General features: G+C 41.8%; 1 protein-coding gene across 6 annotated transcripts in view; it reads right to left on the reverse strand.

Moving 5' to 3' along the window:
- Positions 1-27,455, reverse strand: part of itpr1b (inositol 1,4,5-trisphosphate receptor, type 1b) — a 521,994-nt gene that overhangs the window by 160,498 nt on the left and 334,041 nt on the right. For all 6 annotated transcript variants that reach the window (XM_072582660.1, XM_072582659.1, XM_072582663.1 and 3 more), the window contains 8 exons: positions 26,037-26,220; positions 23,151-23,404; positions 17,482-17,682; positions 16,343-16,453; positions 12,992-13,087; positions 12,778-12,900; positions 11,868-11,975; positions 3,001-3,193 (listed from right to left, as the gene is read on the reverse strand). In XM_072582660.1, the coding sequence (XP_072438761.1) occupies positions 3,001-3,193; positions 11,868-11,975; positions 12,778-12,900; positions 12,992-13,087; positions 16,343-16,453; positions 17,482-17,682; positions 23,151-23,404; positions 26,037-26,220 (1,270 nt within the window). The remainder of the gene's footprint in view (positions 1-3,000; positions 3,194-11,867; positions 11,976-12,777; positions 12,901-12,991; positions 13,088-16,342; positions 16,454-17,481; positions 17,683-23,150; positions 23,405-26,036; positions 26,221-27,455) is intronic.

The raw sequence follows: 27,455 nt of genomic DNA on the forward strand, positions 1-27,455 counted from the left end.
TGGTTGAACCAAGGCTTCAATGAGGTCAGGTTTTGAATGGCCCTGGCAGAACTCAAACAGAGTGCCAGCGAGCAGGTTATCGCTGGAGTGCATGCTGTTTATTCTATGTTTATAGATTTGATGTGTGCTGAGCAGCAAGTTTCCAGGATGGTTTTATCACCTGGGTCTGTTATCCATTTCAAATATTCAATTTCTACTATGGATCTGCTGGGATTCAGAAATGATTGTGAGCAGGAGTGGAAGTTTGGGCAACAGAATCATCCCCCTGTCACACCACCCACCCAACAATGCAGTCAAAACTCAGGTGAGAGCACGGAATAAAATGGAAAGCACATCTGGCTAAAATGGAAAGCATGTAACTACAGGGGCGGATATTAGATAGCAACATAGAAAAGATGAATAGTCTTTAACCCACTGAGTCAACTCTGCCATTCAATGTAATGCTAACTGGTCTCCAGTCTTAATGCCAAACTCCTAGTCCCTCCCCAAGCTCCTCAACACATCTTCAAGAAATCTTTCTTCCTTAACTATATTCCATGGCTTGGCCTCCACAATGTTCTGTGGTAGAGTGTTTCACAGGTTCACCACCCAGTGAAGGCATTTCTCCTCATCCCAGTCCAAAAATGGCCTACTTGTCATCCTGAGACTGTTTCTTCTTCTCTAGATCTTCACATCTCCTTACCAGGGAAACATGATTCCTCCATTCAGTCCATCCAGCCCATCAGAATTTTCTGCATTTCAAATGCGATCCCATCTGTTCTTCTAAATGAATCAACCTAAATCTCTCCTCACATGACAAACTTTCCACCCCAGGAGTGTCAGTCCCATAAACCATTGCTACATTTCCTCCAATGGCCTCTGTATACGGCTGTCTCACCAACACACTGTGGAGCTGAAACAAGACTTCCTTTCTCCTGTACTCAAACCCCCTTACAATGAAGGCCAACATACACTTGCCTTCCTAACTGCTTGTTTTCAGTGACTGGTGTGCAAGGACTACAGCTCCCTTAGTATGTCAATACTTCCCAGTCTATCACCACTTGAATAATACCCTGATTTACTGACTGAAGTGGACAAGCTCACGTATTTACACTCTACTACATTTGTCATGCAATAGCTCACCCACTCAACTTATCTCGGTCACCTTCAAGGCGCTTTACGTCCTCCTCACTATTCAGAATCCCACCTAGTTCAGTGTTGTCAGCAAACTTGGAAATATTCCATTTGATTCCCCCATCTGAATCGTTGATATCGCGATCAAGGAATTACCTAGTAAAATGAATGTCAGGAAGTAAATGACAAGAGAGTGGTGTTAGACCTGTTACTTCTTTCCAATTGAAGATGCAGATTCATTTGGATGAGCAAATAGCCTCCTGATGCTGTAATTTCCAGAACCAGATATGAACAACAGAAAGTGGTTTATCTTTATCTATGTTGAACTGGATCTGATATTAAAATCTTCTAAAGCTGTTTGCATAGGGGTGCGTTATATTTGCTTTGCTGCTTCTTCTGGTGGAATCTACCACCGATTAATGCTGGGCAACCAAAATCTACGTACATTTCAAAAAGAACCACCGTATATTTGGATTGCCTCTCTGGAGCCCAAAGCCTGAAGCTTCAATCTTAGGGGTTATGTGGCCATCAGGTCCCAATACTTTTTGAAGTTGAGCTGCAGAAGTTGACTTGCACCCAATTATCTTCACAATGTCGCTCAAAAATAGGCAAACTTAAAATGACAATGGAGCAAAATGAAGCACTAAACCCCATCAAAACGTTCTACTTTGAGTCTCATTTTGAACTCCTCATTGTTAGTAGACATGTCATGTTTAAATAATAGCCAACATGTCCAACTTTTCACGGTGACTTGTACACACGCCATGAAACTGCTTTTCAGTGAACAGAGAAAATACAGCTGGTATCAATAAACAGGATAAACAGTTTCAAACATGGCAATCCCACATCAAGAGGGTTGAAGTTTCATGTTGCACTTGAAAATTTAGTCGCAAAGTTAGCTGCAGAAATAAACTGGAGGATGCCCATGTGTATGCATGCGTCAAAGCCTGGTTTACTTGATGAAAAGTGATTCAGCTGCGAAAAGGACTTGATGGAAAAATGAAAATTAAATGGTTGGTGGGGGGGGGGGGGGGGAAGGGGAGAAAGAGGGGGAAAAAAAAGAAAGAGTTTGGATGTATTGCAGCCAATTGCCCAACTTACCTACGCCCAAAACTCCACTACTGGTTTACGCAAGATTGCTGTTTCTGTTTTGGTGCAATTGTTGAAGTAGTACTTCTGCTTACTTATGACGTTCTACAACTTCAGGACATTCTGAAGCATTTTGCAGTACCTTGAGGGACACACTCAGCAGCTGATGCATGCACAGACAAGATCCCTTAAAACAGCAATTTGGTAATGACTAGATAATTGGAGGGTAAAGCAGGGGACTTCTGTCAAATAAATTCCTTTAACCGACATCACTTTCAGCAAGGCAATACTGAGGATATTGAACCTGGATTTTGTTTTCAAGTAACCCCAGGGAAATCGCAGGGCACAATGATGAAGCCAAACCACTTTGGACATGAAATGTCATCCAGCGATTTCAGGAGCAGCTCCCAGAGTCAAACTTCAAATTCCTGACCATCACCCTCTGTCCTTGGGCTGGGTCATTTGGCCTATAAATATTTACAAATACTTAAAATCCTCTAAATTATGAAGGATTATTTTCTTCTAGGCTGCGAAATCACATGCCAAGGTCAGATATAATAAATGGTAAAACATGCAGAGAGATAAACTATAGCCTCATTTATACTTATATTATCTGTGGTGAAAACACATTTGCAGACAAGTATCCCATCTGGACTATTTCAGCATTCAAAGCAAGCTTCAAGGTTACTGGCTGGGTTATTAAGAGCTAATATCAACAAGGGGAGAGAATTCAACTACTTTTTTTGCATTATAGCTTGTGGCAAAGAGGAAATGTAGTTCATTAGAAATTAAACCCACCTCGAAGCTTCTTCTGCCAGTTCATTTCATTGAAGAGGTCTTCAGAGCTCAGAAAGAAGTCATTTATCTTACTCCCTTGCTCATCCCGTTCAGTGGTATAGTACACACGCAGTTTAGATTCCTTGGTAAGGAACTCGCAGATATTTGGAACAGGGAAAACTATCTGCTCCATAGTGCGGTCCTGCCTCACAATCTGCAGAGAAGATGGATTGAATTAAAACTGAATATCAACAATACGAACAGAATTGAAACTTCGTCATTGCAACAATCATATACATTCGTAAATGCAGTAATTCCCAATATACACTGAATGGATTAAATATCATTAAAGAACTTTCGTACAGCAGACACATCCTGCCTGTAAATGCTATTTCCTCTAACTGTGCATGTAAAAACTATGTGCAAACATTTACATTGGGCATAAAAAGTAGTGAGTACTGCACCATCTTAGTCTGTTGATGAATGGATCAAATCATCTCAAAATACTTTGAAAGCATTTTTATCCACCATTTTTATTGGTGACTGACTTTTTGATGTGCAAAATTTTAAACAACACTTGGAAAAAAATAACTTCTAGCCTCCACTGAATTGTCTTTACACATTCTAAAGTTCTTCGATGACAACATCTTTAAAATCACAGATGCTTCATTCCAGATGGGCCTATGTTTCCTGAGAATATGCAGGATTCCAACCCATGTGTCAATAGGATTTAGAAGGAAGACAGGTATGTCCCACTGGATCGTTAAGGTTCTTTGTATCTTCAGAAACATTTTGAAAGAGAAGATTAAAATTGTCAAATGCTTCAGTTTGCATAATTTGATCAATGATTGCTGTTTCCTACTGCACATGGTTCAGGAAATGTAAGCCTGTGATCAGCAGCAATAGGATCAGGGATTTTGGTTGAAGATCAGGTTTAAAACAAAAACAGACAATTGCTTATTGAGAAGTAGCAATGACACAGAATGTAACCTAGGGGAAGAAAGATAAATCAAGTGAAACCTTACAAGAGTGCAAAGGCAGTCTGAGTACACTGAAGATTAGACTAGATTAGATTCCCTACAGTGTGGAAACAGGCCCTTCAGCCCAACAAGTCCACACCAACCCTCCGAAGAGCAACCCACCCAGACCCATTCCCCTACATTCACCCCTAACTAATGCAATTAGGAGGGCAGAAAGGGGACAGGAGACGGCTTTGGCAAATAGAATTAAGGAGAATCCAAAGGGTTTTTACAAATATATTAAGGACAAAAGGGTAACTAGGGAGAGAAAAGGGCCCCTCAAAAGATCAGCAAGGCAGCCTTTGTGTTGGAGCCACAGGAGATGGGGGGGAAATATTAAACAAGTATTTTGCATCTGTTTTTTCTGTGGAGAAGGACATGGAAGAAATAGAATGAAGGGAAATAGATGGTGATATCTTGAAAAGTGTTCATATTACAGAGGAGGAAGTGCTGGATGTCTTGAAACAAAGGTGGATAAATCCCCAGGACCTGATCAGTTGTACCCGAGAACTCTGTGGGAAGCCAGAGAAGTGATTGCTGGGCCCCTTGCTGAGGGGTTTATATAATCGATTATTACAGGTGGAGTGCCAGACAGATCGATGCTAGGTCTACTACATTTCGTCATTTATATAAATGATTTGGATGCGAGCATAAGAGGTAAAGTTAGTAAGTTTGCAGATGACACCAAACTTGGAGTGAACAGCGAAGAAGGTTACCTCAAATTACAATGGGATCTTGATCAGATAGGCCAATGGGCTGAGTGGCAGCAGATGGAGATTAATTTAGACAAATACAAGGTTTTGCATTTTGAGAAAGCAAATCTTATCAAGACTTATACACTTAATGGTCCTAGGGAGTGTTGCTGAACAAAGAGACCTTGGAGCACAGGTTCATAGCTCCCTGAAAGTGGAGTTGCAGGTATATAGAATAGTGAAGGCGGCGTTTTGGTATGCTTTCCTTTATTGGTCCACGTACTGAGTAGAGAAGTTGGGAGGTCATGTTGTGGCTGTACTGGACTTTGGTTAGGCCACTGTTGGGCTATGATGTGCAATTCTGGTTTCCTTCCTATCGGAAAGATGTTGTGAAACTTGAAAAGTTTCAGAAAAGATTTACAAGAACGTTGCCAGGGTTGGAGGATTTGAGCTATACGGAGAGGCTGAACAGGCTGGGGCTGTTTTCCCTGAGAGTTAATGGCTGAGGAATGACCTTATAGAGGTTTATAAAATCATGAAGAACATGGATAGGGTAAATCAACAAAGTCTTTTCCCTCAGGTGGGGGCGTGTAGAACTAGAGGGCATAAGTTTAGGATGAGAAGGGAAAGATATAAAAGAGACCTAAGGGGCATCTTTTCAGGCAGAGGGTGGTGCATGTATGGAATGAGCTGCCAGAGAAAATGGTGGAGGCTAGTACAATTGCAACATTTAAAAGGCATCTGGATGGGTATATGAATAGGAAGGGTTTGGAGGGATATGGGCCGGGTGTTAGCAAGTGGAACTAGATTAGGTTGGGATATCTGGTTGGCATAGACGAGTTGGACCGAAGGGTCTGCTTCTGTGCTGTACATCTCTATGACTCTAAGTCCATCACCAAGAGGACTCTAATTCCCTCCCCGTCTAGAGTTGAACTGAACTGGACACATCTACCACATTGGAATCGCACCAAGTGTTGACAGAATGGAAAGAAAGAGAACCTACACAATTTGGCGTCACCAATTTAGTCGACATTACAACCTTGTGAGTGCGTTGATCTCTCAATTCTTGGACAGATCAAGTCTCATCTTGACAATGAAGACATAATGCATAACTTTGTGGCACTATTACTATAGTAAACTGGATACCTCAAGATCTAATAGTTCCTAACTGGATACACCTGTGGTGCTGCTGTTCAGCAATAGAACTGTATTAGTTGCAATCTGTAACTTCTCTGCCTGGTACATCATTTACTCTGACATTAAGCCAGGAGACCAGCTGGTGCAATGATTGTAGCAGAGAAAGCCTGTATAGCACGAGCAGACCTAAAAATGAGGTGTCAAGCTAATGAAGCTTCAAACCTGCAACTAAATGTTTACTAAACAGTGGAAGTAGCATGTGGCAGGTGCTGGGGTGCAGGACATCTCTGACCAGCCTGAAAGGATATTAGAGTGGGAGGGGGAGGATCCAGTTCTTGTGGTCCACATTGAGACCAACAACATACGCAAGGATAGGATGGAGGACCTGTTTGGGGATTGTCGAGCACTAGGAATGAAATTAAGGAATAGATCGTGGAGGGTCATAATCTCCAGATTACTACCCGAGCCATGTGCAAGTTGGCTTAGGGATAAAAAAATTAGGGAAGTAAACACGTGGCTAAGGGAGTGATTTAGGAAAGAGGTGTTTCCATTTCATGGGGCATTGACATCACATTTGGAACTGGGGGATCTGTGCCGATGGGACGGTCTCCACCTAAACTGATCTGGAACCAGTGTTCTCGCGAAAAAGGATAAATAGGATGGTCACTTGGACTTTAAACTTGTCAGTCGGGGGAAAGGGAAAACGACAGAATGCATCATGATTAATAAAAAAGGCAAGCAGCAGGGGTTGGCATGTATGCAGGAGGGTTTAAGTTCAATGTACACTATGAAAGAAATAAAAAGGAAGGATAAATCAGGAGATATTAGAGATGTTGGAACTCATGAGGGTATGAAAACTAGCATAAAGGCACTTTACCTGAATGCTCATAGCATTTGTAACAACGTCAATGAATATGATTTGGTATCTGTTACGGGAGACATGGTTACAGATTGGTCACAACTGGGAGTTAAATATCCAGGGGCATCAGACTATTCAGAAGGACAGACAGGAAGGTAAGGGAGGTGGTATAGCTCTGATATTCAAGGATGAATTAGGGCAGTGCTGAGAGATGATATAGGTTCTGTGGAGAATAAGGTTGAATCCATTCTAAGAAAAAGACACTCAGACAGTCTATAGGCAATAAAATAATAACATAACATTGGGGCAGGCAATAAACAAAGCAACAACTAATGCCTGTAAAAATGGTATGGCAATTTTCATGGGGGATTTTAATCTACATGTCAGTTGGTTGAACCAACTCAGTCAGGGTAGTCTTAAGGAGTTCATGGAGTGTATCCAGGATAATTTTCTTGAACAGCATGAAATGGAACCAATGAGGGAGCAAGCAATCCTCGAGCTGGTCCTGTGTAATGAGACAGAAGTAATTAATGACCTCCTAATTAGGGATCCTCTTGGAAGGAGGGATCACAGTATGGTTGAATTTAGAATACAGATGGAGAGTGTGAAGATAAAATCCAATACCAGGGTCCTGTGCTTAAACAAGGGGGACTACAATAGAATGAGAGGGGACCTGGTTAAAGTAGACTGGAAACAAAGATTTTATGGTGGGACAGCTGATGAGCAGTGAAGGACGTTCAAAGCAATTCTTCAAAATGCTCAGCAAAAGTATCTTCCAGGGAAAATAAAGGACTAAGAAAAGGGGTAATCTGCCATGGGTGTCTGAGGAAATAAAGGAGACTCTCAAATTGAAAGAGAAGACCTACAAAGCGGCCAAGAACAGCAGGAGACTAGAACATTGGGACAATTTTAAAGGTCAATAGAAAGCCACAAAAAGAGCTATAACATAAGGTAGAATGAGAAAAAAAAACTAGCACAGAACATAACAGACAGCAAAAGTTTCTATAAATATATAAAATGAAAAACTGGCTGAAGTAAACGTTGGTCCTTTACAGGATGAGAAGGGGCATTTAGTTATGGGATGTGATGAAATGGCCGAGGCACTGAACAGGTATTTTGTATCGGTCTTCACAGTGGAGATCACAAATAACATGCCAGTAATTGACAAAGAGACTAAGGTAGGTATGTACCTGGAAACAATTATTAAAGAGCTAGTACTGGGTAAGCTAATGGAGCCAAGGGTAGATAAGTCACCTGGCTGTGATAGAATGCACCTGAGGGTACTAAGACAGATGGCAGGAGAAATAGCAGGTGGACTGGTGGTAATTTTCCAAAATTTGCTGGATGCTGGGGCAGTCCCAGTAGATTGGAAAACAGCAAATTTGACACCACTGTTTAATAAGAGAGGTAGACAAAAGGTGGGAATTATAGACCGGTTAGCTTAACCTCTGTGGTGGGTAAGATGGTGGAGTCTATTATCAAGAAAGAAATAGCAGGGCATTTCGGTAGAAATTGTCCTGTTGGACAGACACAGCATGGGTTCATGAAGGGTAGGTCATGCTTCACAAACCTTTTGGAATTCTACGAAGACATTTAAAGCAAGGTGGACAATAGGGACTCAGTGGATGTGGTGTACCTCCATTTCCAAAAGGCCTTCGAACAAGGTGCCGCACAAAAGGCGGCCGCGTAAGGTAATGACGCGTGGCATTAAGGATAGAATATTAGCATGGATAGAGGATTGGTTGACTAACAGGAAGCAAAAAGAGTGAGGTTAAATGAGTGCTGTTTTGGTTGGCAATCACTAACTAGTGGTATGCCTCAAGGACTGGCGTTGGGACTGCAATTATTTACAATTTATATAGATGATTTGGAATTGGGGAACCACATGCAGTGTGTTAAAGTTGGAAGATGACACTAAGATGAGTGGCAGAGCAAAGTGTGCAGAGGACTGTGAAACTTTGCAGAGGAACATAGATACATTGAATGAGCAAAGGTCTGACAGATGGATTATAACGTTCATAAATGCGAAGTCATCCATAGGAGTTAACAGTAAAAAGGATTACTTGAATAGTAAAATTTTGCAGCATGCTGCTATGCAGAGGGACCTGGGTATCCTTGTTCGTGAATCAGAGAAGGTTGGTGAGCAGGTACAACAAATAATTAGGAAGGCAAAAGGAAATTTGTCCTTCATTGCTAAAGGAATTGAGTTTTACAACAGGGAGGTTATGTTGCAGCTGTACAGGGTGCTGCTGAGGCCACACCTGGAGTCCTGTGTGCAGTTTTGGTCTCCTTACTTGAAAAAGAATGTACTGGCATTACAAAAGGTGCAGAGGAGGTTCACTAGTTTGATTCCAGAGTTGAGGGGAGTGGCTGATGAGGAGAGACGGAGTAGATTGGAATTACATTCATTGGAATTTAGAAGAATGAGGGGGGATCTTATAGAAACATAAAATTACGAAGGGAATGGATAAGCTAGAAGTAGAGAGGATGTTTCCACTGGCAGGTGAAGCTAGGATAAAAGGGCATAGTCTCAAGATTAGAGGGAGCAGACTTAGGACTGAATTGAGAAGGAACTTGTTTACACAGAGGGTTGTTAATCTATGGAATTCCCTGCCCAGTGATCAGCGATTCCGAGTCGACTGAAAGATCAGCCATGATCTTATTGAACGGCAGAGCGGGCTTGAAGGCCAGATGACCTACTCCTGCTCCTCATTCTTATGTTCAGATAGAACTAAGCAAATCCATTTGATATCGTCAAGGGAAATATAGGTTTGGATCAAGGGGGACAACAAAAGGAAGTCCTGTGTAAGATACTGAAGGCTTAATATGGCAGGGTTCCTTGAAGAGTCAGAAAAGGTTGAGGGGCTGTGGGAAGAGAGTCTTAAAAATAGAAATTAGCAAAAGAGGTGCGAGAAAGCATTAGTGGACAGGATAAAGTGAAATCCAAAGGATTTCGTTTTCAAATGCAGAAGGGACAAGAGAATAACCAGGGAAAGATTAGGGGCCATGGAGGTAATTTGGGTGTTGGCCTTAAGATGTGGACATAATGCTCAATGAAGACTTTGCATTGATCTTCACAATGGAAAAGGTCAAAGCAGGTATCAACAATGTGAAAGGTTGTGAAATATTACAAGAAATTGGGACACAATGGATTGAATGGTGTCCCTTTATATCACAAACATTTATGAACATATGTAAGAACACTGCAATTCTTCCAGATTAATTTGCGAGCATTGATGGAAAATTAACAGGAGAGTAATTAACAGCTCCTTGAACAAGACTATCATCCATGGCAGGACTGCTCACTGTGCACCCGAGATAAGAGAAAGATGAAGGGCTTGTTGCCATCTTCAACTCGAAGCTCTGAATGAACATTTCCTTCGAAGTCTCTGCCTGAGATCCTCAACACTACACAAATACCAACGTTCAGTCAATTTTTGATTCACTCCAAGTGATGACAAATTTGCTTAGTGCACTGGACACAGCCATTAGTCCACTTGTCATATGGGAGCCCAGCACACCTGTATGCTAAGCTGTTCCTGGCATTCACCTGGCATAATGGAATACTGATGCCCCATGACTTGTGCATTCAGGGTCTCCTGCTGCCCTGTGCCCACTCACTCAATCAGCTGGAGAAAGATAGGTTGAACACGTCTGCAGTCATCTTCACTCATGTGTTGTACTCTGATAGGATTAGCCTCCAGATATTAAGTCAAATCTTTTACATTCCATCACAACAAATAAACTGGGTTTCAACCCCACAAGCTAGTCTAGATTTTGGTCAGGATGCAAATCGAGTTGCATGATTATGGAAAGCATCTTGGAAGATGTAACTTTCAAGTGCCAGCCAGCCAATACTGGATGCATCAAACATGCAACATTTAAGAATGGAGCAGTGGGGCCAGTGAGCCAGGAGACAGCACCTCTCAGTACATAAGCAGCAAAAAGTGGCTGTCTGAACACAGTGATTCATACAGCCAGTAAAAGAATATGTTGTTTGGTGCTACGAAGACATTCAGACAGTTAAGTAAAACTCGGTCTTTGCACCTTCAGATCTGGAGTCCAGTTTGCAGCTAGTGATTAAAAGACAACAATATCTCACGCAGCTTTTGCCTTTACAATCATTAACCACCATGGGCTACTGCACCTATGAAACCTAAGCATCAGTGCCTCACTTCGAGAGAGTGATCTAATGACAACAAAACTCTTCCTCAGATACTGGAAGATTACGTTCATGGCGAATTTTCTGCACTGCTGCTACATTTTATGTAGATCCCAAAGCTTTTAGATAAAATGAAAACAGGATTTACTCAGCCTACTTCTGACTGAGAGCCGAACATACAAGGAACCGAACAGACTTCACGCACCGTCCAGGAAGGTACGCTTGGAATTCCAAACCAGTAGCATTCCAGCTCCAGCCAGAACGATGAGCTTTCATGGAGGAGCACAGTTTAGTCATTGCTCACTTGCAGCCAGTAAACACTAAAAGCAGGTGAGGAACACACTGAACACCGCAACGATGTTCGACAGTGGCAAGTCTGCTAGGCTCGCCACCCAAATGTTCTGTGGGAGGACAGCCTCCTGCCTGCTTACTCCCCCCCCCCCCAGAGTTAAAACAGGCCTCAATGAAGTTGACTCACTGATCAGTATTTTACTCTCAGCAACTACTATTTTAGTGCATTTTCATTTCCTGTTAAAGAGAAGTAAAATTACAAGATTCATTAACTTGGACCAGCTATTGAATCTCACCTCATGCAATACTAACTGGGTAGCCAGCTTATGTATAAAACAAAGAAGGTTGCTTTATATGGGTAATGAGGCTCGAATGGCCTCAGTGTCTCTATAGGGCACTTATCTGCCAATTCACTCAACTGTTTCCATTGTTTGCTATTGAAAAAACTCAAGGAAGAACTAAATGATTATTTCATGACTCAGAACATGATATGTTATCTTAGTCCATTTCCCAAGATAATAAACTTTCCGTAAGTTTTAAGGCTATAATCCAAACTGGGAAGCTTGTCTGATTAGCTGTTTGTTTTGGTTTCTAGACCTTTGTCAAATCCTTCTCTAGCATGTTTTCTAATTGATCTCATACGTCAGTACATTCCCCCATCAAGGCTGTGAATAAGAATGGTACAAGATGCTGGTATCCGTTTGTTTTTATGCCTCATTTTTACTGACCTCAATCTGAGCTGTGTGCTTAGCATAATATTCCAAAGCTTCGTCACCTTCTCCCATTTGACTTCCAGGCTTCAGCATTTGCTGCAGTTCTTTGTTATGACGTGCCAACTGCAGGAATAAGCAAAGTTATGCATGTCAGGACTGAAATAGTCACATTCCTCCACAGCTCAACAATGAATGCAACATAAAACTTGTTATGTGCACTGCCGACATTCTCGCCCATCAAAATGCCCCCGAGGTGCCCGACCCACCCCCCTCTTCCTTACAACAATATTTATTCTAACTGTTCTTCAAAAAGGCGTGCAGCATAGCATCCACTGACTCATCCGAGACCACAATACTCAGGTACATGTACCACACATCAACTGGTGTGACAGAAACAAGGTTATCAATAGGATAATGACCAGTCATGTTTTTTTGGTGTCACGTTGATTGAGGAATACATTTTGATGAGGTCACCAGGGAAAACTCCCCAGCTCTTCAAAACAGTGCCACTCGATCTTTGACATTCACCCAACTGGGCAGGTGGGACCTTGGTTCAATGGATGACACCTTTAACGCTGCAGGGCTAGCTCTTATTTTTGTTATCTGCGTTCAAGGCTTCGAGTGGGACTTGGGCCTGGGACCTTGTGGTTCAGAAACGGTGCTCTCAAATCAGCCACAGCTGACAGTTCAAATGTATACTGCGAATTAAATATATAAATACACTTAGCTGGAACTGCTCTGCTAAATAAAATTCAGTTTTACAAAGGAGCCACCAAATTTGGAAGAATAAACTAAATCGGAAGTGAAGTGTCACGTGTATCACAAGATGGGCAGAATATTAACTGTATTGCTCATGCCATTGATAGAAACGCTATCCTTGTTACAACGATCCTTGGCTGAACCCACGTTTGATGTCCAAGTTTACCTGGTGTGCAAGAATGTAAATATTGTGGCCAACATTCCGGGGCGATGCGGCATGATCCTCACCATCCTCTGTTTCCTCAAACTCTACCTCTCCTTGGAGGTAGGCTTTCTTGATCACTTCCACCTAAGGAGACATTGACTTCATCAATTAAAATTAAGATTCGCTTGCAGGAAAAAGAAAAAAAAACAATCTATTTAAAATAAACACTCTCTACCAGTTCCTTGGGTCTCATGTTGTAAAGTATCCTCTCTGCATTCTCACTGTCATGCCTGCTCTCCATGATTGCCAGTAGCAGTTTAGAGGCATTATTCTGTGGGAAGGACACATGATGATATTAGTAGAAGGACACCTGCCATTTCTAACCACATACTGTGACTTGGAACAATATTATGAAGTCGTAAGAACATATAGTGATATCAAAGTTTTAAATAACGTACTCTACAAAATACCAAGTCAATGACTGTTGCTTATCCACTGTCATGGCCATATTCAATCCTGACTTTTTAGAAGTCCTATTCAGTTTGAGAATAAACTGCATAGATGATGAAGATGCCATACAAATTCAAGGAAACATAACATGAATTCATTTCAAAGAAAGATCAAATTAACAGATCTGACATTTCATTAAATGGTTTGTAATGGCACTAAGTACATGCCCAAATCCATACTGTAGCCAATATTTATACAACTAAATTCTCATCCATTCCATTACTCAATGAAAAGGAATTAATTCATTCAATGTTATTAGTTGAGCTACGCTGTTCCCTTCAATAAATTCTACCCTTTTTTGTGAAAGTATACCCTTGATATTGTTTATCCAGTACTTCCTTGGACTTTCCAAGTCCAAAGGAACCATGACTGCCATGACATTTATAGGCATTCCAACTGCCTTCATTCTCAGAATATGCCTAAGCCATTACAGGGCATCTGGCTTGGATATTGTTGCTGTTTGTTGCCTATGTCATGCTCTTAATGCATCCTGTATATTCCAATACTCCTCTCAACCAATTTGACTGTTCATAATTTTTGCTCTTCACATCATCGCACATCCCAGCACTCAGAACCCCAAAACAGGAGGGTGACCATGTTAAACTCCTCGCCTCATTTTCATCACCATTATGTAAATTTACCACCCCATGATTCAACGTGTTGCCTGATGTGGACAGACTTTTTTTTTTGCAAAGGATGCAATTTCCCCATTAGTTGCATGGAGGTAGTTTGTTGATCTCAGAGATTAGAGAATTTTTAGCATCAACGATGGAAGCAATGGGTTGACATTGGGGTTCATATCTGTTGCCGACATTTCTATAGGTTCTTCTGACAGGATGGGATCAAATCACACAAATGTGCATCACAACCTGACTGAATAGGGTTGATTTGAAAATACTTTGATGGAATTTCACGCTAGCATTGCTGGTGAAACTAAGGTACCAACCAACCAACAAAGGAACATAACACAAGTAAATAAATGACTGGCTAACAAGAACAGAAAACACAGGAGCAATGGATATATTTCTACTGACCGAAGGAGTGTAAACAACAGTATCCCGGAGGGATCAGTATTAGGAGCTTGCTTTTCTCAAAAGTAAAAGAAGAAATTATTAGCACATGGGTAAAAACTCATGGGTAACACAGAAAATGGGAATGGGGTAAATCCTGAGATTCCACACCTCTTCACCCCCCTACCCACCCCCCAACCCCTACCCACTTTCCGTAAAGAGTGTTCCCTCTGCGACTTCTTTGTCAGGTCCATGCTCCCCCACCCACACTGCAGGAATTGCAAAACCTGTGCCCACAACACCCCCACCCCCACCTCCATCCAAGGCCCAAAAAGGAGTCTTCCAAATCCAAAGTTTCACCTGCACTTCCACACATCATTTACTGTATCTGTTACTCCCAATACAGTCTCCTCTACATTCGGGAGATAGGATGCCTACTCGCAAAGCTCTTCAGAGAGCATCTCTGGGACACCCTCACCAATCAACCTCACCGCCCCATGGCCGAACACTTCAACACCCCCTCCCTCTCTGCCGAGGACATGCAGATCATGGGCCTCCTTCATCGCCACTGCCTTACCACCCAACGCCTAGAGGAAGAAATCCTCATCTTCCACCTCCGGACCCTCCAACTCCATGGCATTAAGTTCACCTTCCCATGCCTTGCCCCAGTTCCAACCTTCCAGCTCAGCACAGTCCTCATGGCCTGCCTCATCTGTCCGTCTTCCTTCCCGCCAGTCTGCACCACCCTCCCCTATCACCATAACCCCCACCTTCATCCACCTACTGCACTCTCAGCCCCCACCCCCTCCCATTTATCTCTCCACTCCCGAGGCTCCCAGCCTCATTCCTGATGAAGGATTTTTGCCCAAAACTTTGACTCTCCTACTTCTCGGATGCCGCCTGACCTGCTGCGCTTTTCCAGCACTACACTCTACTTTAATTCTCAAGAGTTTGGGAAGGAGTGGGAAGAGAAACAACGACAGGGCAGATTCCTGTCAAAACTGGCTGTAGAAAGATTAGCAACTCTGACTTTTGCAGGAAAACACAAAAAGAGGGAAATATATATTAAGTGATAATATATTTGAATAATGTTTGAGAAATTGAGAAACTCCAGCATACAAAATTTTAGAAGCGGAAGGAAAAGGTATTGAATCTGAACAAAATGTTCTAAAGTTTAATATGCAAAAGCTACAAGATACTATTTAAAAGAAAAATCAGAAATCATTGGTTGGATTGCAGCTACTGTAGCTTGGGGTTCCATTCAGTTAGTTCAATTGATTGGAAGGCAGGTTTGCAATGCGGAATCCAACAGGCATGGGTTCAACTCCTGCTTGACTCAGATTATCTCTAAGGACTCTACTTCTCAACCTCTTCCCTCAGCTGAGGCGTGGTGACCTTCAGGTTAAAACCACTACCAGTCGCCTGTCTCTAGTGAGAGAGCAGCCCTGTGATCGAGTAAGACAGTGACAACTTTATCTTTACCTTACGGTTTGGCAGAGACTGTGGAAAAAAGGGAATCAAAAGAAGATGAAACAACAAAATTAAGATGGGACGATGGGCAAAGAAGAGGGCTTTTTTCCCCCCAGAAAGAACGGGGGGGGGGTTACAGATTCACTCAAATTAACGTAAATTGGGTGGGATGCTTTTCCGAGTGGGTGGTGTCCACTCAATGGGCCGAATGGCTTGCTTCCGCACTATCGGGATTACACGATTCTAAACAAGACAAGAATCCTGGTGATGTGCCTGGTCAAATGTTCATTAAATAAAGCCGTTACAATCTAGAGAGCAAAAAAAAAGGTCAGATGTAGGTTCACGTCAGAGAGAGAAAAAAAAAACAAACCAGGGTTGATGGAACTAAATAGATACCACACAAGTTGGAATTCTATATGAGGTCTAAGGTCCTCTCCCAACTTAGATCAATAAACTCAGCAAGTGTGAAAATTCCAACCTGGGGCCTGGTGGTTTTCCAGGTGGTACAAATGATGGTGATTTTCAACAACATTTCGGCTGCCCTTTCTAGTTTAAACACAGGGTCAGTACTGTGACAGTACTGTCTTCTGACTTGCCTTCAACTCTAGTACGAGGTCCATTCGTTTTTTCCCCAGTGGATTGATATCATTCAGAATCAACGCAATGATGATGTCAATTCCATTCGATTCATGGGTGGCAATACAGTTCTGTGCAAACAAATTTTAAAAACAAAGTCATTTGAATCATCGCTTCCTCTTCCCGATTAGAACGTTTGCCATGAAACCAACAGTTTCAAATTTGTCAAAACATCTATTTATCATGACTCTGATTCATGGAAACAACACTTGACGAACCCAAACATGAATACTTGTGGGTTAGTTAATTACCTGTACGTTAGGATGAAGCTGAATCTCCTTAAACCCCAGCACAGGAGAACGAGACCGGGAATAAAATAAAACCATTCCAAATAAAAACAGTAATTCAGAACGGCACCATTGGTGCTCCAGACAGCTCGCTCTTTTTAATTAAGTGTCAGCCATGGTCTGCCTCTGAGAACAAAGATAGAGAGGGCAAATCCCACTCCACAGGCTGGAGCACAACATCCAGGTTATAATATTTCCAATGCTTTAATGAGAGAGTGTGAGAATGCCCTAACCAAATAGTGATAATCACCACAATTTGTGGGCATACTTTGTTTTTAGTGTTAACAGCCAGAATAACTGCAAAAGGAGACTCCTTAGTGCAGTCATCTTTTGTACTTGCACATGTTTCTGCCAACATACTCAAGTATTTCTCCCCCACCTCCTCCCACTTCCGCCTCGACCAGCTGAACATACTTCAGCAGTCTCCAAATTAGTTAGTGAGAGGAGGCAGCGCAGTGGCTCTGTAGTTAGCAATACAGCCTCACCGCACCAGGCACCCGGCTTTGATTCTAGCCTCGGGAGACTGTCTGCATGCAAGTTGTACACTCTCCCAGCGTCTGCATGGGTTTCCCCCCCCCCCCCCCACAGTCCGAACACGTGCAGGTTAGGTGAATTGGCCATGATAAAAGCAGGGTGATGGGGATCGGGTGGGGGCAGCTGGATCTGGATCGGATGCTCTTCAGAGGGTTAGTGCAGACCCGATGGGCTGAACGGCCTCCTTCTACACAGTGTTGGGATTCTATGAAGTGTTAGCTAATTTTCTAATAAAAAAGGTTCTCGGCAAAAGTTAAAATCAGTGGCACAAAATATACCTGGTTCTCATGGCAGGGTCCTTGACAGTATTCAGTTAAGCTCTCCAGTGTCTGATTGATGAGGGACACATTTTTCTCATTGATGTAGAGTCCCAGAAGGCCCAGCCCACCCGTGGTGCTACCACAGATGCAATCCAGGAATTGCAGTGTCTCACAGACCAGGTTGTAATTAGTCTTGTTGTTTTGACATCTCAAGAAGTTCTGAGGCGAAATCAGAAAACGGATAATTAACGTTCACGAGAACTTTCTGCTTGGTTTCACAAGTCTCAGCACGTGCTCAAGTTCAGAGGTGACTCCCTGATCACATTTGGGAAGATTACTGGAGGGTTCAAGACAATTGTGAAGAAAAAAAAAGGAAAATAAAAGGGAAATAAAATTAAGAGACCACCAGATTTTTAACAAACATATACTCAGGGTTTAGTATAGAGAAAGTAGTAGTGAGCAAGAGGTCAAGATTGCGACAGCACTGCCCTGGCTAATATTTATTAACAAAATATTAGCCTATGATTGCACTGCTATTATGGGGTCTGGTCACATACTACATTTTTAACCTTAATTCTAATAGCGCTTGCATGTCTAAAAAGTTATTTAATTGCAAAGAGTTTGCTTGGAAATTTCCGGAGGTGGGAGTGCTTAATTGGCCAGCTTATGGCATCACAGGAAGTGACATCAAATCATGATTGTGTGGCCAAAGACTGCCTCTGTATTCATTGTGCAAAGATCTCTCCCTGCTTTGTATAGCATGGATATATTTCAATACAGAGTTCTGGTTACCAAGACCTGCTCCCTGCCTGTCTCTAAGCCCAGGCTATGAAAAAAGTGCCACAGAACATCCATACTTTTCACTAGAAAGACACTAGTGTAGTCTTAAGCGATCAAAATTACAAATCAGAAAATGCTCAAACAATCACAATTCAAGAGATCAGTTAATTTTTTGGCTAGTGTCTCATCATATTTTACAGCAAGCAATGCTCTGGTCATCAACATGATTCAAAAGATCCCTGTTATGGCAGCTGCTACTTTCAATTTAAATAACATTTTGACTGTAGCTGTTAAAATTGCCTGGTCAGAAATGTCTGAAGGATTACAATAGTGGATTAGTTTATTTCTGAGGTGCTAAGGATTTAATTATTCTTCACTTCTTAATCTTCTGTTCATGTGCTCTATGATTTAATAAGCTGCGATGCAAAATAAATCTCCATTGGCAGCTCATCATATTTATCTGTTGGAGTGGTGTTGAATTATTAGTTTCCGCCTCATGGATTTAAAGGCCTGACGTGGCACTGCTCGAAGTATTTTACAACAGTGCAGCCCCAGTGACCTATCACATAGTTACAGTCACTCTCTGGCTGCTTAATCTTCCTCACAGCTTATTTCTCCCTTGTGTACTCCATTCTGTCTCAGCCACTTCCATTAGCCAGACTCTTCCATTCTATTGGCCCTGACTGTAGGGAGAACGGACAGGGATCATCCAGTTACTCACCAATCAATGTTTGGTGCACTATACCTAAGAAAGAGGTGGTGGTGGTGGCCATAACTTGTCCCAACATTCACTAAGATCAGAACTGATCTACCCCACCCCTCAACTTGTCAGCCATGCTAGATCATCATTGTCCTGAACTTCCAGGTAGCACAAACATTTATCTGCTCTAACTTCTCCGAGAGTCTACTTTATTGCACTCGTACCGTGGATTCACTCAATCTTTTGATAAACGCTTACATTTATGGCGGAATGCCTGTCAGAAAAAGCTCTTGGAAGCTAAATAATACACAAGCAAAATAACTAGTTGTGAATATTGCATTTGATGACTGTAGGTTGCTCACTTTCTCCCCACAGAACAGATACATTTTGCTAATATTCCTTTCGGATCAAAGGTAATTTATTACAAACAAAATGACAAGGCCCCATAATGTTTCAAAACTGATACCTCTAAAATCCTGCATCTTATTCAAAAAGAATTGTATACTTCCTTATATGAATTGCCACTGTGGCTGTTGCTAAGTGTACAGATCTGGGATTCTCATACACAAGCCAAGTATGAATGGACTTGAATGAGCAAAAGAATGCACTAAATGATTTGTTTTCTGACCCTGTGCAAGTTGGCATTTCTTTTCTCATTCTCTCCATTCCAAGCATTTACAATAAATGCAAGCCATCGTCATTTCTGCTTTAAATTCACCTGGGATTGTTTGCACTTCCTGTTGGAACATTCCTTTTTCCTCCCCCAATTTGTGCAGTTGGAATGAGAGTTGGAACCGAAATGTTAGTTTTATTTCTTTCTGCAAAGAGATTGCCTGACTTGGTTGTTACTTATGGCTTTGCTGTCAGTTTCCAGCACCTCCCCCCCACCCCCACCCAATTTTTGCCTTTGTGGGATTAGAGTTACACTGAAATATTTTTGCTTCAAATACTTGGTCCAATAGTTGTGCTCTTCAAGGTGAAAGATGTTAGTGTAGCTATTGGAATTCAGCTTTTTTTTTTACAAACATTTCCAGATCAATACAGTAAAAATACAGAGTCAAACCCTGTATGGTCAGTCTCAGCCTCAGAAGAGTAGCCATGACTGCACCATGACCTGGGGAGTTAACTCTTTCTACCAATCAGCTCTAGGTCATATGAAGGATGTCAGATATATTGAAAGTCAAATGTGGAATTTCAGTGCTTCACATAATTTAAAAAAAAGACTCCCGGAAGAGCACAGCTAAATGAGATTCCCGTTATCTCAGGGTTCAGGAATTTTGAGGCCTTTGATAAAAATAAGCTTGTTGGCCAAGGCTCCACTTTTGAACTCTTAAGAAACAAACCAGCTTCATTGATGGAAACTCTACCTAAGCCTAACATGACACCAGGCCAAAGCACTCAATTTAAATATAAACTTTGTGATTTGCTCAGAATATAATCGACTTGCAGAATTATGTACAATGAGGAATATTATTGTGTGCACTGCATCCCAGATATCACTGTAGGCTGCTGGATCTCTAGATACTGGGCAGCAACAAGCTGACTCCTGACCAGAGGGGACACTTAGAGCAGTTTTCAGTAAAGCTGACCCAAAAGAACACTGCCTGCAGAATCAAAGCCAAGAATCAACTTAGCTTGTTGAGATGTCACAGTTTAGACAAAGTAATAACTGAATTAAAATTATGCAACAATAGCATATCACTGGAATCAATAGTAAAAGGACCTCTTCTTTTGTCACTGGAATGATTAACTTTCATCAGGAACAAAAGGTTTCTGATAAAAGATTGCACAACAGTTTTTTAGTTTCACTGTACAATGCATCATTCAGCATTTTTTGCCTTGACAAGATTTGGGAGTGAACGTCATTTGACTGTCAATAACTTGAATTTTTTTCAAATGATCCACAAGGTTCAACCCAGTTGACATCTCCACAGACAGTGAAGCTGGTTTCTATCCATATGCAGTAAGATCAAGTTAACATTTAAGCTTGGACTGACAAGTGGCAAGTAACATTCATACCACACAAGTGCTGAGCAATGACCATCTGCAAGGAGTGACAATTGAACCACTTCTGCTTGACAAAGGCATTACAATAGCTGAATCCCAGACTATTAATTGCCATTGACCAGAACTGAACTGAACTGGACCAGACATATAAATACCCAAGCTGGTCAGAGACTGACAATTCGGTGGCAAGTCACTTTCTGACTCCCCATAGACTGTCAGGCAGAGTGTGGAATGCATGTCACCAAAGATTCTCTGCTTTGTGAGCCATAACAGATACAGGCTCTTTTGCAATAAATAGCCACAGATCAGGAGTGTGATTGAATCCCCAACCCCCAAATTTCCTGCATGGGGGGTAGCTCCAACATTTAAGAAATTCAACTCTCAACAGGATAAAAGACGAATAATTGATTGGCATCCTGTCTAACTCTTTCAAAACATTCCCCTCCGTCACACCTGAAGGAATGGTGGTATCAGTGTGCATCATCTACAAAATGAATTGCAGCAACTCACCAAGGCTCTTTAACCTCCCAAACCCAGGTCCTCCACCGTCTAGGAGGACATGGGCAACACGTCCAATGGGAGCATCACCACCTTGCAACCTACTCTGCAAGACACATAACTCTGACTTTGAACTGTACTGACATTCCTCCAAATGTCACTGGATCAAAATACTGAAACTCCTTCCCTAACAGCATTGTGTTACTTAACAACCCTTCCACTATCTAAACCAGAGTGGTTCAAGATGGAGCTTACCACTAACTCCTCAAACACAACAGGAATGGGCAACAAATGCTGGCTTTCCTAGCTATCCTATAAAAAGGTGTAAGAATATAGAACTTGGGTTTTTTGGGGTTTTCATAGACACTATGACCTCTGCAGTATTGCTGGCTAAGTGGACATCACACATTCGTTACATACCCAGCCAACATCAGGAGACTCTGATGTCCTAACTCCGACAACTTGCCTCTTTAGAATGTAGCTTAAGCCACCAAATAATCCCCTCTTTAATAAGAGAAAGAATATTAAACTAGATCAGGACACAAGTCAACAAAAAATTTATATTAAACATAACTGAACAGCACTCAGTAGAATCTATGCATTTAAAATAGTTAATAAATATTCCTTCTCAAAATATTAAAAATAAAACAGATGCTTCTCCTCCATGAACTCTGAATATTGAATCACGGTTACTTATCATTACATGGCAAAATGCCACAGTCAAAACCCTGCTCAGCACAATATTTCAATGGGTTTAGACTATTCCTGACCAGAATAAAATATACAGCTATGAATAACTCATTCAAAAACCTTTGGAGAAATATTAGAGCAAAAGGACATTAGGAACAGTTAACTCAAAAGTACATTAGTACAACGGACAGTCTATTACATAGGATGCTTGTTCTGAATGGAATGGCTTGATTCATTGATACGTTAGTTAATATACTCGAAACCAATTATGATGGGTTCCCATCCACAGAGGATGGGAGGATTCAAACCACAGCAACCTGGCCCATAACAACACACCTCCAATCAATACTATTTATTGCAAAAGAGCCTGTATCTGTTATGGCTCACAAAGCAGAGAATCTTTGGTGACATGCATTCCACACTCTGCTCAAAACCTTTGCAACTACTGCATTAACATTTTTTTCTGGCTGTTTCTGCTGGCTAATCGTGCCAAATTTAACTTTCCAATTGTTAGACATCCCACCATCTGAATGCCAACATCTACAATCAGTCTGCGAACAATGAACCTAGTGTGGGGCTGACATGCCATTTGTATTAATTACAGGGAAACCTTCAACAATAGACATTGAAAACAGCAAGTTCCACAAACATCGAAACGCTTCCAACTAATGTCCACCTACTGCTCAAGACAGTTTCGGCCATAATTGGCATGATTAAAGCATCTTGAATGTGGATCAAACATGCAATAACTTCATGCCCTCATCTCTAGAGCTACCTTCCTTTGATGCCCGTCATTGAATGAAACTATTCTTATGAAATTGCGATTTCATACCAATACCTCACTTTAAAACCTCTAGCTAGAATGGATCTACTTATTTTGGGATTATAAAGCACAAGGCAGAAGCTACACTCTGATGACATCAGAACAGTCCATTTTTTTCCTCCCAACTGCAAGTCACAGAGTGTGGACGCGAGAAGGTCTCACATTCAATAGCAGTGGGTTGTGTTGTACCTGAAGATCTCGGTTATGGTTTTCACAGAGAAGCTGCATGAACCGAAGGATTGGCTGCATGATGGCAATCACAGCACTCATCTCGCCATCATCTTTGTTTTTCTCTGCAGCTGTTTGGTTGCCGTCCGCGGCAGCAAAGTGGTCCTCTGGGTCAGCCTCCCGGCGGAAGGTGTTGTAGGCCTTGCGCGTGGCAGCAGACGCCTCGAGCAGCTGCTCTCTTACTTCGTCACTGAGTTGTGCTGAAGGCTCTTTGGCTGCATTTTAAATAACAGTAACAGACAACACATTGGTCAGGAGCAATTTGCCCTTCCATCAGTTATCTTAAGCACATACAAAAACAATTGTCAGAATCTCAGTGCTAATTTAGTAGTACAGGAATCATCGAATCCCTACAGTGTGGAAACGGGCCATTTGGCTCAGAATGTCCACACTCACCCTTTGAAGGGTATCCAACTCAGACTCACTGCCCTACCCTACGTTTACCCCTGACTAATGCACCTAACATACACGTCTCTGAACACTCCAGGCATTTTAGCATGGCCAATTCACCCTGACCTGCACTTCTTTGGACTGTGGGAGGGAACAACAGCACCTGGAGGAAACCCACACAGATACGGGGAGAATGTGCAAATTCCACATAGACAATCACCTAAGACTGGAATTAAACTTGGGTCCCTGGCACTGTGAGGCAGCAGTGCTAACCACTAAGTCACCATGCTGCCAATTATAGGCATAAACTGGCTATCCAGCATATGGAGTCTGTTCCATCAATCAGAAAGCTCATGGCAAATCTCCATTTGGATTCTGTTTATTCATCACCAATCTTTACTGCTGAATAAATTTAATTATCAATAATCTATTGACCACAGTCTCAAAAATGTCAAATCTCCTGGCAACCACTGCCCACATGTTACTTTGACACCCCTTATGTTATGGTCTGCCCAAAACTAGTCTCAAGATTCTGGTCATTGGTAGATAAAGAATATTGGTTTCATGTTTTGTATTGAATTAGTGATAATATTCTCACCCTGACCTGATTTCCCCATATCCCTAACAAACACTGATCATAATCCTCCACTGAATCAGACTTTGTGAATCCCAAGTCCTCCTCTAACTCAGCAACTATGAGCACAGTCATTGCTGAGCATTTCTAGTTAGTCAATGCCTTTGATGAGAAAAGATTACACTCTTAACTTGACAATAATCTTTTGTCACATATTGCACCACTTCAGACTGAAGGAAATAGGCTCTGTGGGCTCAATGATTTAAATTACCATCTACATTCTGGGAATGACTAGCAAAGTGATGCTCAAAATATTCAGTCAACTTTTATCATTTTAAAGACTTCAGGACTTCAAAACTCTTCCAAATAAATAGATTATTTGGAAGGACCTATTTGCATGGACTGATTTAGGATTTCCAACCCAAGAGAATAGAGGCCAAGGGGCAGGTTTTGACGTTGTGGTTGAAATCTTGACAGCAAGGTCAAATGGGGTCAGAGCCACACATTCTACTGGACCCGAACAAACACAGTCATCAGATAGTGCTTTTCCGTGAATTGGCAAATTAACGGTCAGACGGACTCACTAAGGACTAGACAAGAGGAGTCTTGTAACAAATGATAGTGACCCGACCTCTGAGCCAGAGAATTGGGTTCCACCTCAGATTGTAATGGCTACAGAGATATGTCAGTAACACACCCAAGCAGGTTCATAAAGAATAATTATTGTTTACAAACAAGGGCAAATGGGCTGGATCACGATGGGTGGGTTGCCCTCCAGAAAGCAAGAGGGAGTCCCTTTATATTGAGGCAGCCTCTCAGGACTTTCCAGTCAGCTGCACCCACCACCTCCCAACTAGATGGGAATCTGGCTTCTGAGGATGATCAAGTTAAATGCCTCCCCCTGTTCCAGGAGGGTCAGTAGACATTGGGGTTGTACATTCTTTCAAATTCTCCAACATTAGTAATTGATGGATGGCATCCAAAAAGTTGTTAATCATTGTCTAAACTTGTTGCAAATCAACTATTCTTTCTACCCACCTGTCCATTTGCAGTCCCTCCCTTCAAGGAGATGACACAGGTTAGTTTGCAAGTGGTGGAAAGCATTGCTTTAAATATCGGAATTTATGGCTGTTTATTTTGCACTGCAGTTCTTTGAAACGAATTATTTATGGTTATTAAGCTTTAGAAAAAAAGACCTCACCCAATAGCTCCATCATAAACTTTGGCTGACCCCCTGCACATCGGAAAAGAGTCCCTCAAACATTTCAAGGGATGTTCAAGATGACAGCCAAGTATCTAAGAGGTAGAAACCTAGTGTCACCAAAGAGGGCCTAAGTATAGAAGCTGACGTCTGTACCAAGCAACAATGCCCGAAAAAAAACAAGGCGGCTTGCAGATAAAGGCCTTCTCTTACACATAAGGGATTGCAAACTGGGGAGGAAGTTGCAAACTCGAGAATGACCTGTCTCTCTTTGGACAAGCAGTTCAACCTGCTTTCAACTCTGATTCATTTTGCGTGACTCCGCTTACCTCTCTCGTCATTTTGCCCTTGCTAATTCCTCTGGACTGGCTTGCACTTTTATGACGTTTTATTTACAGCTGGGACAGCTTTTAAACCTGCTGTGGAGCACTTAAGGCTTTGATTCATCAGTTCGAAAAGTAATGACACTGCTCAGAGAAAACTGCAAAGGCACCTTAAAGCAGAAAATTAAGTTCTGCTTTCCAATTCCTAGGGCCAATTAGCAGGTCTCAATACAATTATGAGAGATAATTAAAGTTCCAATTTTAGGATAACAATGGCAATTAGAATAAATAATTAGTCTACAGTGTGCCTGGCAAGGTGTTTCCTTCATACACAAGTGCATTCGTCAATACCAGCTTACCTCTTCTTCGTACTGGCACGTCCCTCTCTGAAGATTCATCGTCTTTCTTCTTATTGCCAAGGTCGCTGGTATTTACAGTCACTGTGGCTTTGATCTCTTGCTGTGCAAGCTTCATCCGGTCATAAAACACCTTGAAGAATTTCTCAGACTTCTTATCTTCTGTTAAGCGGCAGTAAAACGAATGCTGTCAAAATGGATAAGTAATCAAATCAGGCATTAAAACACTGGATGGGACTCAATATTTCACTTCGACAACAACATCTTGCATTGAGATAGAATTTTTAATGCAACTGAAATATCCCAAGTGAAACCAAACAATAATTTCACGCCAAGCCATATTCAGCTATGAGAGTAAATGACTTCTACGTGGTGAGGTGCAAACGCTGGTCAGTTTCCCAAAATAGCTGGAGTCCGCAGAACTGTCCACAAGAATTCTTTACTCTCAGACTTGATCCACATGCACCCTCTCTCAAGGCCCGGGTTAAGGCTCTGCTCCATTGGAGTTCTCTCGACATGATCTGCGTGACTGTAGATCAACATCTGCATAGATGCGGATGTTGATCCCAATACTTGACAGTGATCAAAGGTTCATTTGAAAGTCAGTTTTAATAAGTGTCTTCCTGGAGATGATAGAAATAGAAGTGCAGAGCAATTTAGGGAGCAGATTCCACCAAATAGGACCAAGGAAGCATGGGTGCCAACAATGAGTGAAAGAGATGTGCAAATGGCCAGAATTACAGGAGAGCACAAGTAACATGAAATTGTCCACAGCAACTGCAATTTTATTACTTTAAATGCACATCCACACAGCAAAGGTGTCAAACCTTTCTGGTTTGAAATAGTTTCCTGGACTGTCACATTACTGCCAACTCTAAGAATTAAACCTACCTGAGAACACCTCTGCTTTTTCATTAGATATCCCTGGGGCAAGATGGGGCTGCATTCGAGGGAAATGAGGGGGTGATGTGCACGCATTGCCAGACAGGAGACAATGAAAGGAGAGGCTGCTGTCAATTCCAGTAGTCATACAATCATGGGAACGCTGTTAGAAGCCAAAGTGCAAGCTACAGGTTTCCAAGTATCATTGCGTAATGAAAGATTAAATAAAACAAATGCTGCACGGCTTACTGAATGTTTAATAAAAACAAAAACAAAATGGTGGAAACAAAGATAATGCTGTTCTTCCTGCTACCACCCTCATTATCACCACTTCGGCTAAAAATAAGTGCTTAAGACAAGGAATTCCACATCCCTTGGAGATTTTCCACTCAAAGACAGATTTCACTGAAATGATTCACACAGGGGAAATCTCGACAGTGCAATTAAATTTGACACCTGCAGTTACTGGACTCTTAAAAATAGTCAAGGTTGTGTAGGTCACATGGCAACCCCACTCCCTCTATTTAGCAAGCATCATGA

This window comes from Chiloscyllium punctatum, chromosome 12, assembly GCF_047496795.1.
Source record: "Chiloscyllium punctatum isolate Juve2018m chromosome 12, sChiPun1.3, whole genome shotgun sequence".
Taxonomy (NCBI): domain Eukaryota; kingdom Metazoa; phylum Chordata; class Chondrichthyes; order Orectolobiformes; family Hemiscylliidae; genus Chiloscyllium; species Chiloscyllium punctatum.